The sequence below is a fragment of the Ustilaginoidea virens genome, chromosome 7 (genome assembly GCF_000687475.1).
Source record: "Ustilaginoidea virens chromosome 7, complete sequence".
Lineage (NCBI taxonomy): Eukaryota > Fungi > Ascomycota > Sordariomycetes > Hypocreales > Clavicipitaceae > Ustilaginoidea > Ustilaginoidea virens.
This window is the reverse complement of record NC_057322.1, coordinates 1,413,056-1,425,608: the sequence shown is the minus strand read 5'-3', so window position 1 is coordinate 1,425,608 and position 12,553 is coordinate 1,413,056. Positions and strand designations below refer to the sequence as shown.

Sequence of the window (12,553 nt, the reverse complement as noted above, 5' to 3'; positions counted from 1 at the left end):
ATGGCCGCCAATACCCTGGTAACTCGTGGTGTTCGTGTAGCTATCGAAGGATGTGTGAGCACACCCACCTCCGCTTTCATTCATGTCGCTCGCTCACCTCTGATCGCAGGGTCATGGCACTCTTAATGCCATATACGAAGCCGTCGACAAATCTTGCAAAGTCCGCGGGTGGAAGGGGGTTGACCTACTCATCATTGGGGGTGATTTTCAAGTACGCGTCCATGCCCCCCCCCCCCTCCCCTCCCCCCAAATCAAATGCTCCGTTCACGCCCTAACATGCCATTAGGCGGTGCGCAATGCTGCGGATCTTAGCGTCATGTCCTGTCCTGTAAAGTATCGCCATCTGGGCGATTTCCCGGACTACTACGCAGGCCGACGCGTGGCACCCCATCTCACCATCTTTGTCGGGGGAAACCACGAAGCAAGCTCGCATCTCTGGGAGCTGTATTACGGTGGTTGGGTCGCCCCCAACATTTACTACATGGGAGCCGCCAACGTGCTTCGCTTCGGCCCTCTGCGCATTGCAGGCATGTCGGGGATCTGGAAAGGGTTCGACTATCGAAAACCGCATCACGAGCGGCTGCCCTTCAGTCCAGATGACGTCAAATCATTCTATCATGTGAGGGAGATTGACGTACGCAAGCTGCTTCTGCTGCGGACGCAGGTGGACGTTGGCATCAGCCATGATTGGCCCCGCCACATCGAGAAGCACGGCGATTCGGCCTGGCTGTTCCGCAAAAAGCCCGACTTCAAGTTGGAATCTCAAAATGGACAGTTGGGCAGTGTTGCTGCCGAGCTTGTCATGAATCGGCTACGGCCACCATATTGGTTCTCGGCGCATTTGCACGTCAAGTATGCAGCCCTCAAAAGGCATCAGGAGGAAAACGGCGTTCCACATCCGGCAGAAGCCTCGAATGCTGGTGATGCAAAAAATCTTGCCAAGTCCGGGACCGAAGCAAATCCCGATGAGATTAATTTGGACATGGAGGATGACGATGCTGATGCCAATGGTGATGATGAAGAGAAGCAAGCAAGCAGAACTCCAAACGAGGTTGAAGAAACCAACGAGGTACCGGAGGAAATTCGCGCACAGCTACCGACATCCTTCGCACCACCCCAACCTCGACAGAACAACACCCCAGGTCAACCTGTTCCACCAGGTATTACAAACAGAGAGACCCGCTTCTTAGCCCTCGACAAGTGCCTGCCAGGACGGCATTTTCTCCAGCTGTGTGAGATCAAGCCCTCCAACTCTGAGGACCTGACGAAATACCCAGCCAAACCCGGGGAACCACGCTACTCCCTCGAGTATGATGCTGAGTGGCTGGCTATAACTCGCGCTCTCCACAGCACTCTGGCCATTGGTGATGGATCCGCACAACCCTCTCCCGACCTGGGTGAGGACCATTACCTGCCGCTCATTGAAACCGAGCGCGCGTGGGTGGAGGATAACATTGTCAAAAAGGGCAAACTCACCGTGCCAGAAAATTTCGAAGTCACGGCAGCGCCCCATGTCCCAGGAACCCCAGAGATTGTACAGGAACAGCCCGAGGAATACACAAATCCGCAGACTGTTGCATTCTGCAAACTCCTGGGGGTGAAAAATCTCTGGGACTCGAGTTCAGGGGAAAGGCAAGCAAGACGAGACCAAGGCCCGCCGCCTTCAGAATACCACGGTCGTTCTGGCGGAGGTAGAGGTGGGGGGAGGGGGAGGGGGAGGGGAGGGAGAGGAAGAGGGCGAGGCCATCGCGGCAAATGGTAAAACACGATTGGTTTCCCGAAGAAAAAACTCAAGAAAATGGAAATGGGCTGGTGGTTATAGAGGCGAGGGGCTAATCGATCGGGCGGACGCGATGGTGATGAGGGAACTCGGGACTTATGCGCCGCATTCGGTAGTGTGAATGCGAGAGTGGTGTATAATAGAGAAGCCTAATTGCAGGTGGGGCAATCCGGAATCCAAGCATGCTGGGACGAAAAGGATACGGGCATGACGTGTTTTGAAGGAAAGGCAGTTGATTCTTTTCATGACGGCTATGATGCGAATCGTGTCGGTCCTCGGGCTCCTCACTGGGAAGTACACACCTAGTTTAGGTCCGGTCCTTTGAAGGCTCCCGAGTACCCGAGGTACATACGAGTCTGGTGCTTGGTAAGTCAGATCTGGGATCGCGTTTGCGGAAAAATGTGGGTCGCGGGACTAGGTGGGCGGCGCCGCACGTCCCAGCAACCAAGCCCAATCAGGAAGTCCTGTAAACAACTGCGTCAACGGTCAGGTCAGGTCAGGTCAATCTGCCCGCCGCTTCTTTTGCCCCCCAAGCCCATCATCTCTAGTTATCTGCACTGGATATCCACAGTCATCGCATCGACCTCGCGCACTGATTGATTGATTGCCGCTGGAAACTGCTTCGTTCCGTGTGACGATCCAAGTCGCCGTGAAAGGCCCCGCGCCCCTCATCACAGACCTCTGCGGTCCAGGCAAACTCCAAGGTACGGGGCAGCTTGTGGGTTGACTCGGTTCGCTCTGCTTCATTGCCCCGCTAACCACTGGAATGTCGGTCCTCGCAGCAATTCCTGCCCATCGCCCGATTTCAAACGACTGACGACGCCATGGCCCAGTTCTTGACCACCGTGTTAGTAACTCTTGCCATTTCACTGTTTCCCCGTTCCCGCGGATGCGAGATAGCAGTCGAGAATGGCGGCTGCTGTGTTGCGATACTTGAGCCCCAAGGCTGCAAAGACCATGCCGCCGGTTGACGATTCGATGATTTCCGTGGACGAGTACGAGCAGGAATATCCTGCCATAGCAGCCGAAGACGCGCCGATTGCTGACGTGTATCTGGATGACAGCAACCAGCGGACTAAGAATCAGTTTCGTCCGCGTGTGGGCAAAGGGGGCGCCACGAGTTATCAGCTAAGACAGTATGCCGAGGTTACGCTCGGCGGGGGCAGCTTGAGAAAGGTGGTCAAGTTGCCCGAGGGGGAGGACGAGAATGAATGGCTTGCCGTGAACAGTATGTTGTTGGGAAACTCTGGGTGCCCTGGAGAATGCTGAGCAGGTGCTAACTTCAGGTGATGAAATTAGTGGTCGACTTTTACAACCAAATCAACTTGCTGTACGGAGCCATCACGGAGTTTTGCTCGCCACAGTCGTGCCCCGAGATGAAGGCTACGGATGAGTACGCGCGCCTCCAACGGGGCTTGGAGATGCGCCCCCTCCCCAACCCAAGGGCCGAGGGCCGGGTTTGCTAACGTTCTTTTGACGCGCAACAGGTTCGAATATCTCTGGCAAGACAACGAAAACTACAAGCGGCCGACCAAGATGCCTGCGCCGGCGTACATTGAGCAGCTCATGACGTGGGTGCAAGCCACTATTGACAACGAGTCGGTCCTGCCCAGCAAGATCGGTAAGTCCGGCTTGAACCAGCAGCGCGCGCGTGAATTCTGAGGCGCTCTAGGCTGACGGGAAATTTCTTTGCAGGCGTGCCCTTTCCCAAGTCCTTCCCGGCTCTGGTGCGGCAAATCTTCAAGCGCATGTACAGAGTGTATGCCCACATATACTGCCACCATTACCCCGTGATTCGAGAGCTCGGCCTGGAGCCGCACCTGAACACGAGCTTCAAGCAGTATGTGCTGTTCATCGATGAGCATAGCTTGGCGAGCGGCAGAGACTATTGGGGCCCGTTGGGCGACTTGGTGGACAGCATGCTCAGGAGCGATTGAGGGGGAACCCAGGCTGCATGCACTTGCTCTGTTTTGTTTTTTTGTTAACCTTTTAGCCTGTACGATGTATGGATAAACAGGGCGTTGCGGACACTGCAGTGGCGTCGTTTTCTTTTCCTTTCTTTTTTTTTTTTTGCATGGACCATGGACGGGGCCTCAATCGTCGGCTTGGCGGGGGGTTTTCTTTCTTCGTCGTTTTTTTCGATAGACGATACATGTAGGCAGTAAGAGGCCAAATCAATACGAAAGAATCACTAGAGCATGTCCTCTTTCTTTGCTCCCTCGTCGTACCTTCCGTCAGGATATCGAGCCATGTCTCTAATGCAGTTGCTGTGGCCGGGCAGGAGCGACGCACGCTTAGACGCTGACAAGGGAAGTTGTCAGTCCCCGCGACCCACCAGGCAAAGTTGATGCCTCACCCCCCGACAAGGCACCAAACCTCCAAAATTGCCGTCCCGACAAACCTCTGACCCAAACCCACCCCATCACCACCCTTCACCAAACCCTCGACCTCAACCCCGACAGCTCCCGCCATGCTCTCCCGCCAAGCCTTCCGCGCCGTCCGCGCCGCCTCCCTGCGCCCCGCGGTGCGATCCTTTGCCGCCGCGCCCACCGCCGACTCCCAGCCCCCCATTGCGGTGTTTGGCCTCGACGGCACCTACGCCTCTGCCCTGGTACGGCGCCCCCCCCCCCCCCCCCCCTCCTTTTTTTCCAAGGCCCGGCCTTTTTCCTGCCCGTCCGCGGTCCGAGAAAACGCCCAACGGCTAACCCTCTCTTTTGCCGCCAAAGTACACCGCCGCGGCCAAGTCGTCGACACTGGACCCCACGGCCACGGCCCTCGGCAGCCTCGGCGCCATCATCGAGCGCGACGCCAAGCTGTCCGAGATTCTGGCCGCGCCCACCCTGTCCGCCAGGGACAAGTCGGACATTGTCGCCGAGCTCGCCAAGCAGGCCGCCGGGGGGGAGACGGTCCGCAACTTCCTCGCCACGCTGGCCGAGAACAACCGCCTGGGCTTGCTCAAGGGCGTCTGCGACAAGTTTGGCGAGATTATGAGCGCGGCGCGCGGCGAGGTCGAGCTCAAGGTTACTTCTGCTCAGGTACGTTTGCGTTTCGTTGCGACAGACGCCGTGGTGCGCGATAGAGACGGGGGGGGTTTTTTTTTCTTGCCATGCAGACTTGACGACGGCTAACGAATAGAGCCTTGCAGCCCCTGGACACCAAGACGCTGGCCCGTCTGGAGGCGGCCGTGGCCAAGTCCGAGTACGTTGGGCGAGGCAAGAAGCTCAAGGTCACGAATCAGGTCAATGCGGACATTGTGGGCGGGCTGGTCGTCGAGGTTGGCGACCGCACTATTGATTTGAGCGTTTCCTCGCGCGTGGCCAAGATGAATAAGCTCCTGACGGATATGTTGTAAATTAGATGTAGACCGACCCACTAGCATTTGACCATTGAAAAATTCCCTTTTTTTTTTTTTTTTTTTTTTTTTTTTTTTTTTTTTTTTTTTTGTTGTTGTTGCGCCGACTGCTCTGCTTCGATCAAGTAGGTGTTTTGTATATATTCTCGGCTGCTTTGGTGCGGTGAAGCGGCAGCGCAGCATGTACATGATGTCAGTTTGCCGTGTTTCAACGTGGCAGCCTTGTTTATGTCGTCTCTGATTTCTGTGGTGCAGCAATGAGGCGGGTGTTGTTACATGGTCTGCTTGCTCCTACGATAGCGCGGTCGGGCATCAAGTACCAGACATCATCTCAATGGCTAGCTCCAGTCAACAGCGGCCATCAAGTACATCATCCCAATGCTCTCAACAGCGGGCATCAAGTACATCATCTCAATGCTCTCAACAGCGGGCATCAGTTCACCCCAGTTTTACTACAACCGCCCCCTACGCAGCTGACCCCAGCCCAGCCGCAGCTACCATCCATCACCTACGGAGTACACCATCTCCGCCTCCCCCCCCTGCCAGCGAAGCGTTCTGGTACCACCCCCTTCACAGCGTGCTCTCTCGTCGATAGAGCCGCTCGCATCTATTTCCGCTAGCTCTGGTACGGTAGCAGCCTGCGGGCCTCGCTGCTGATTCGGCAAGCATCACAATCTACGTGTGGTGTGCAGATGTAACACATACTTACCAGGGGCTTGTGGGAAAAGAGGACAACGTGTGTGAGGCTTGGGCATGTGGAAAAGGCCAACGTGGAAATGAGACTTGGGCACGTGGACAGCCTAGGTTTGTATGCCGACGGACCGCCGTACGGCGTATGCAATGCGCAAGGGACAAGTGGCCGGGGCGAGGCGGACGAGACGCCGCAGGGCCAAGTGGCATCAGACGAACACGGCGCAAGGATCGGCCGACTCATTTTCAAAATAAAGAAACGTCTACATGTGTCCGTGGCCAGTCTACATGTGCCGTGGCCAGTCAGAGCATCTGCGTCAAACTTGTGTCTCAAACTCATCCTCGTGCGTCTGCCCATTCAGCGTCTCGTCCTTGTACCGGTTCAGCTGGTCGGATATGTACCGGTGCAGGTGCAGGTCCGCCTCTTCCTTCTCCCTGGCCTTTCCGTCGTGCAAGACCGAGTCAGCGGTCGAGTGGGCGTCGTCGTCGAGGCCGTTGGTGGAGCTGTCAAAGTCGCTTCTCGCTCCGATTGACCGGGCGGTTGATGAGCGCCGGAGGTGGTGTCGTCGCGGCTCGGAGCCTCGCACATCCAGGCTGCGGTGGAACACGTCGTCAAAGTAGTGCGCCATTGCCACGGACGGAGTGCGCGGCGTTTGCGGGAGACGGCAGTTGACGCTGTTGGATGTGTCAGGCTTTCTATTCTTCTTACCACAGGGAAATCCACAGGGAAAACCACAGGGGAATAAGAAAAAACATTTTCCCGATACAACGCTACCAACTTACCCCGTGTCGTGAATCATTCTCGCAATGAGACCGGTCCATCCGCACTGGTGACTTGCCCCTAGGCCGCACCCGGTGTCGCCGTCGAAAAACTCGTGGAACCAGAGATAGTCCTTCCAGTGCTCGTCAAAGTCCAACACGTCGTCCCCCCCGTTGACGCTTCGTCTGCCGTCGTCGGTCCGCGCAAAGAGGTGTTGCAGCCGGTGCTGGATCTCTTCGGCCACCTTGCCGAGGTGCATGTAGTCGCCGCTGCCTGTCGGGCACTCTACCCGGAACTCGGGCCCGTAGAAGAGATAGAAGCGCTGCAGGGACTCGACCAGCAAGAAGTTTACGCACAGCCAGATGGGTCCTCGCCAGTTGCTGTTGCCTCCGAACAACCCGCTGTCCGAGTGACCGGGGACGTACCCGACCTTGAATTCCTGGTTGTTGACCGACATGGAAAACGGGTGCTGCTTGTGGTACTTGGAAAGAGATCGGATGCCGTGGTCGCTGAAGAATTCGTCCTCATCCAGCATGCGCTTGAGGATCTTCTCCAGCCTGTCCTTGCTGACAATGGACAAGAGCAACCGGTTTCCTTTGCCTCTCTTGCGGATGCTGGCCATGTTTCGTTCAGCCAGATCCTCCCTGTTTTGAACAAACCACTGCACTCGTTTCCGGAACGAGGGCAGCTTGTTCAGCAGCTCGGGTTCCAGGGTAGCAGTGGCGTACAGGGGAATGAGCCCGACCAGAGATCGCACAGGCAGCTGCTGAATCCAGGGACCGCCCCACGAGATGGCGTCGTAGTAGAAGCCGTCCTCCTCGTTCCAGAGAGACTTTTCGTCCTTTTGACCGGTGCGGAAGGTCATGGCGTCGCTGATGAGGATAAAGTGCTCGAAAAACTTGGAGGCAATATCTTCGTAGATGCGGCGATGCTTGGCCAGTTCCAGGGCAATGTTGAGCATGGACAGGCAGTAAAAGGCCATCCAGCCTGTGCTGTCTGCCTGCTCCAGTACACCCCCCGTAGGCAGTGGCTCTGATCGATTGAACAGACCGATATTGTCCAGGCCGAGGAAGCCGCCTTCAAAGATGTTCTTGCCCTCCGTGTCTTTACGGTTCACCCACCAGGTGAAGTTGAGGAGCAGCTTGTGGAAGAGGCGCTCCAGAAAGTCAAGGTCTTGGCGCCCATACATCTTCCTCTCAATCTTGAAAGCCCTAAACGTCGCCCATGCGTGAACTGGAGGATTCACGTCACCAAAGTTCCACTCGTATCTGCGAACACACACGCACACAAAAAAAAAAAAAAAAAAAAAAAGTTAGCCTGCGCTTGCCGTGACACGTTGACAATGGAAATGTGACCACCCGTACGCTGGTAGTTGCCCGTTGGGGTGGCAGTACCATTCCCGAGTGAACAAATCGAGCTGTTTCTTGGCGAAATCGGGGTCAATCATGGCCAGAGGTATACAGTGAAACGCGCTGTCCCACGCGGCAAAGAACGGGTACTCCCACGAGTCCGGCATGGACAGAATATCGTCGCAGTGCATGTGTCTCCATTGCGAATTTCGTACTCGCATTCGATCAGGCGGAGGCGGAGGCGTCGCCGGATCACCCTTGGCCCACTCATCCCAGATGAAATAATAGTGTTGCTTTGTCCACATCATCCCAGAAAAGGCCTGTCTTTGGATGTTTCGAAGATCATCCGCCATGGGCAGAGGGCTGAGTCTGTAGTAGAAGTCATCTGCCTCTTCCCGGCGCTTCTCAATGACATCATCAAAGACCTCCTCGTCCAAATAGACCATATTTTTTCTGCTGAAACGAAAACGAACGACTGTAAAAAGTCAGCTGCTGATTTCCCTGTTCTTTTCTAAAGAAAAAAATACTAAAAAAATGAGGATGCAAAAAATTGACAACAATGAATAAATGGTGAAAAAAAAGCCAATAAAACTTGTTCCGTCATCAATTTACCTGCGCATTCACCGGGGTTCACCCCGCCGTCTTCGTTAAAGTTGAACCAGGCAGCTGACTTGGTGCCAGTTTGAGCCGGGTTGATTGCCGACTTCTCCCCGTCGACAACATATCTGTGGAATGCATCCTTTACGTATGGCTGCTTGTTTTCTTGGCCATAAAGGGCCTTGAAGTTGGTGTCGTTTTCCGTAAACATCCACCGAGGCAATACGTCTCGACCACTGGACCCCACCCCAGGAGAGGGAGAAAAGTGTACGGATCGGTCGCCAAGGCTGTGGTGCTTGGATCTGAGAGAAAGTTCCGAGTCCAGGGCAATGGATGGCTTCTTGTCTGCAGCTTCGCGGCCCCAGCTCCAGGTGTTGCGAAACCACACCTGGGGGACAATGTGGAGTGGTGCCGGGTCCGGGCCACGGTTCCATGCGGTGACTCGGAAGAGAAGCTCGTCAGGATCGTCCGACTCTTTGGCTGTCTCGATGAAAATATCCCAGTATCGGTCTTGGTTGAAAATGCCCGTGTCGATGAGTTGGTATTCCTTGTCTTGTTTGCCTCGGCGAGCATTCTCTTCGAGCAGATCCTGGTACGGGAACTTTCTTTGCGGATACTTGTAGAGGAATTTCATGTACGAGTGCTACACTAGTGAGCTCAAAGTTTGCGCCAAGGGCAATGCAAAGGCGCCGAGTAGTCTTACAGACTAAGCCGATTGTTAGCGACCGATTATCCTCAACAAGGGCTCGTGCCGGCAGAAGGCTCACAGGAGTATTGTCAAGGTGGAAGTGAGCTTCCTTGACGCCCTCTCCATGGTTTCCTTGGGGATTAGAGAGACCGAAAAGTCTCTCCTTGAGGAAGTCGCTTGATTATAGTCAGGGTCAATGCAATTTCCAGGCCAGATCCGCGCAAGGTCAACGCACTCTTCCTCGTTCCAGAAACTAAAGGCAATGTTCTGAAACCCGTGCGTGTCGCAGACGCCCGCAATACCATCTTCACCCCACCGGAAGGCTCTGGACCGGGCGTGCTCGTGAGGGAAATCTGAATCAACGGGGTCAGAGACCGACATGCAAGTTTTCTCCAATCACGGGGGAAATGCTCACGGCTCCAAGCATCTCCGTCGGGACTGTAATCCTCTCGAACTGGAACATGGTTAGTCAAGTGCTCTGCCTCCCCACGCTCAGCAAAGAGTGCAATGGAGAAGACGACAAACCTGTGGCCCATTGTCGCTCAGCCACATAGGGACCCCATTTCTTCCAGTACTTGATTTTCTCACGGTCTTCTTTGAGGCGCCTTTCCTCCTCGGTCAGGTATTCGTGGCCGTCGAAGACGACCATGGTGGGCAGACGGATGAAGAGTGGGAGTAACTAAAGACTACAAGAAGATGGGCATGTAGAAACTTGATTCCGCGAAATAGCTGCGGATAGAGAGGCCAGCTCGAATCCTGCAAGTTTTCGTTGGGAGAGGAGAGAAAGTGATGCAAAGGGTTTCACCAGAGAGAAAAATTCACCGTCACCGTCACCGCCATGGTCACTGTTCACGGTACTGTACTGTACGTCCGCCGACAGCTTACCGATTAGTTATGGCGGAAGCTGGATTCGTTTCATCATCGCTTTCCCAACGGATCCGCACAAGCAACTTGGGTTTGCGCTACGTGGGGCATTTTCTTCTCCTAATACGGAGTACATGTGTACATTAGGTGAGGTAGCTGGCGGGGCTCTTATCGGACCATTCACGGCGGGTCAAACCATCTGGAGGCTAAGAGCCTAGAGCTAGCACTGGAGCTCATCGCGATTGTACAACGTTGACGCGTCTGGTTGCTGCAGCTCCCTCGGATTGGCTGGTCAGGGCTGCAAAAATGACCCTACATGAGACACATGGAAGCAGCCTATTCCATCAGGACCTTGCAAAAGTAAATCGTGAGTTATGTAGAACCAGATTTCAGTAGAATGCGTCGTTTCCGGCCAGGAGGCGATGGGATAAAACGTCCTAATTGATAACGCCACGTTATCGGCTTTCCAAGCTTGATGCACGCACGGGTGGCGCGGTGCATCCCCTAGGTGCTGGGTGGTTGGTTGCATGCAGCGGTCTCCTCCTTCTGCAGAACACGGACCATCGAACGGATGCGGCTTCGGCCCCGTCCCAATGAGAACATGGGAATCAAGCGGCCCTGGTTGTCGTCATCGTAGCGGCACGAAACACTACACGCAGTGCTACCTTAGGTACCGTAAGAGGTACCGATACGATACGTCAACTAGCACGTAGCAATTGAACACCATCGGGATCGACAACCCCCCACTACTGACTTACTGCGCTAAGGCAGAACTCCGGCACGTAACATTGAACTTCCCCTTGTTTCTCAACCACATCTGCAAGTGCTAGAGCATTAACAAGAGGAACCTCGATAACAGCAGCAATGCGCCTTCATGCTTAGGTCGTCTCTGTATCTACGACGCGAGTAAATCCCGCATCTACCAGACAGCTGCCTAACTAGCCGATGCAGTCTTCAGAGCTGCTTGGATTTTCGAACCTGGACCGAACTACAGGGGTCGGTATACTAGGTAAATTGTATGTCGCCTAATGCCCGTATTCGGCATTCCACATACCACGCCATATCCAAGCCAAGAATCCCCATGCCTACCTAGGTAGGTACATGGTAAAATGACTTCTACGTTGTATCGAGCCTTTGGGGAACAGGTTCAAGCCATCGGCCCTCTAAAGACTCTGCATATGGTCGGTCCCATATACGACCGACGCTGTCAGTAACGGAGCGCGATGCCGCGAGATATTGTCTTGGACGCCTATGAATATATCCCCGCTCTTCATATTTTGGCAACTTAACCCTAGAGTTTCAGTCATTAATATGCTCGGCTTTTTCGCAAGATGACGTCTGAGGCGTTTCTTCTGCTTCCTCGAGCAGGCTCCGAATACTAATCGCTATGTTTCCGCCTGCATCGTCTATTCGTCTCTGATATTTCACCATATTCTTCGACACGAGAATGCTTTGTTTGTGAAGAGTAGCGACACCTTTTCGAAGGATCTGTTGGCTATCTCTGAGAACGTGAGCCACACAATGGGGAATTCCACGATGGTCAAGGCCCCAAAGAAAATAAAAGTCGCCTGGCCTAACTTGTTGAGGAGGACGGGTACAACAAGCTGAGTCGTGCCGCAACCCGTGGCCCACCCGAATAATGTGAAGCTGTAGCCTTTTGCCCGAATTTCCTGAAGCCAGATCTCCGTGCCATATATCCAAGCGGTCGCAATGTTGAACATGCAGAATAACATAGCATTTTGTTTTTTCTACGAGTCAGCCTCGTCAAGACGACGTGCCTTGATGTTGAATGAAACCCACCAGAGGTATACAAAGACAAGAGATGCTGCAGCGGTGCCCAACTTTGCGGACATAATTGGGTCGCCAATGGCCCGGTTATCGGAAGCTTTTATCAAGGTAGCAACAAGAAAAGAGCGATTGCTTGAATTATGAAGGAAACTAGGAGGGACCTGATTCTGCCGAGGCGATCGATGACGAGCGCAGCCGCTGCTGTTGCCGGCACACCGAGGGAGTTTACGAGCCCAGCGAGCCACAGAGATTGGTAAGGATCGAATCCCGCTACGCTGAAAATATTTCTAGCCCATGAGACTGTGGCAAGAATTCCCGTCCATTGTTGTATTCAATATAATGAAATGCCCATGATGGCCCGTCTACGCAAGTGGAGCTTGCCAGAATATCGACCAGCCAAGATGATATCGAGTAGGTCATTGCGAACGTGCTGGCTGCCTTGCACGATGGCATCTAGTTGTATAACTTCTGCCGTGAGGCTCGGGTCTTCTGGCGATAGATCCCCTCCAAGTCTGCATAGAATAGCGATGGCCTTCGATCGCTTACAGTTTGCGATAAGCCCACTGCTACCTGTCATATTCGGTGCGAGGACGGAACTTTTTTCTTTATTGGAACGTGCGCTTACCGAGGCGATTGGGGCAAAAGAGTACAAAGACGTCAACAAGTACCAGCGGAATGATTGTCC

At 54.3% G+C, this 12,553-nt stretch overlaps 4 protein-coding genes across 4 annotated transcripts; 3 read left to right on the top strand and 1 right to left on the bottom strand.

Annotated features, from left to right (window-relative positions):
- UV8b_08045 (uncharacterized protein) lies at positions 1 to 1,762 on the top strand (the record flags this gene model as incomplete). Its single annotated transcript, XM_043145542.1, has 3 exons — positions 1 to 54; positions 110 to 211; positions 287 to 1,762. The coding sequence occupies 3 exons, from the start codon at positions 1 to 3 to the stop codon at positions 1,760 to 1,762; spliced, it is 1,632 nt and encodes a 543-aa protein (XP_043001477.1).
- A 927-nt stretch (positions 1,763 to 2,689) lies between these two features.
- Positions 2,690 to 3,717, top strand: UV8b_08044 (uncharacterized protein; the record flags this gene model as incomplete). Its single annotated transcript, XM_043145541.1, has 4 exons — positions 2,690 to 3,008; positions 3,080 to 3,173; positions 3,268 to 3,401; positions 3,476 to 3,717. The coding sequence occupies 4 exons, from the start codon at positions 2,690 to 2,692 to the stop codon at positions 3,715 to 3,717; spliced, it is 789 nt and encodes a 262-aa protein (XP_043001476.1).
- A 533-nt stretch (positions 3,718 to 4,250) lies between these two features.
- UV8b_08043 (uncharacterized protein) lies at positions 4,251 to 5,132 on the top strand (the record flags this gene model as incomplete). The annotated part of the gene is made up of 3 exons (XM_043145540.1): positions 4,251 to 4,391; positions 4,507 to 4,815; positions 4,926 to 5,132. 3 exons carry the CDS (start codon positions 4,251 to 4,253, stop codon positions 5,130 to 5,132), a joined length of 657 nt encoding a protein of 218 aa, XP_043001475.1.
- Positions 5,133 to 6,139: 1,007 nt separating this feature from the next.
- On the bottom strand, positions 6,140 to 9,865 carry UV8b_08042 (uncharacterized protein; the record flags this gene model as incomplete). The annotated part of the gene is made up of 8 exons (XM_043145539.1): positions 6,140 to 6,497; positions 6,606 to 7,850; positions 7,947 to 8,406; positions 8,544 to 9,171; positions 9,296 to 9,392; positions 9,452 to 9,569; positions 9,632 to 9,670; positions 9,742 to 9,865. The coding sequence occupies 8 exons, from the start codon at positions 9,863 to 9,865 to the stop codon at positions 6,140 to 6,142; spliced, it is 3,069 nt and encodes a 1,022-aa protein (XP_043001474.1).
- Positions 9,866 to 12,553: the final 2,688 nt, after the last annotated feature.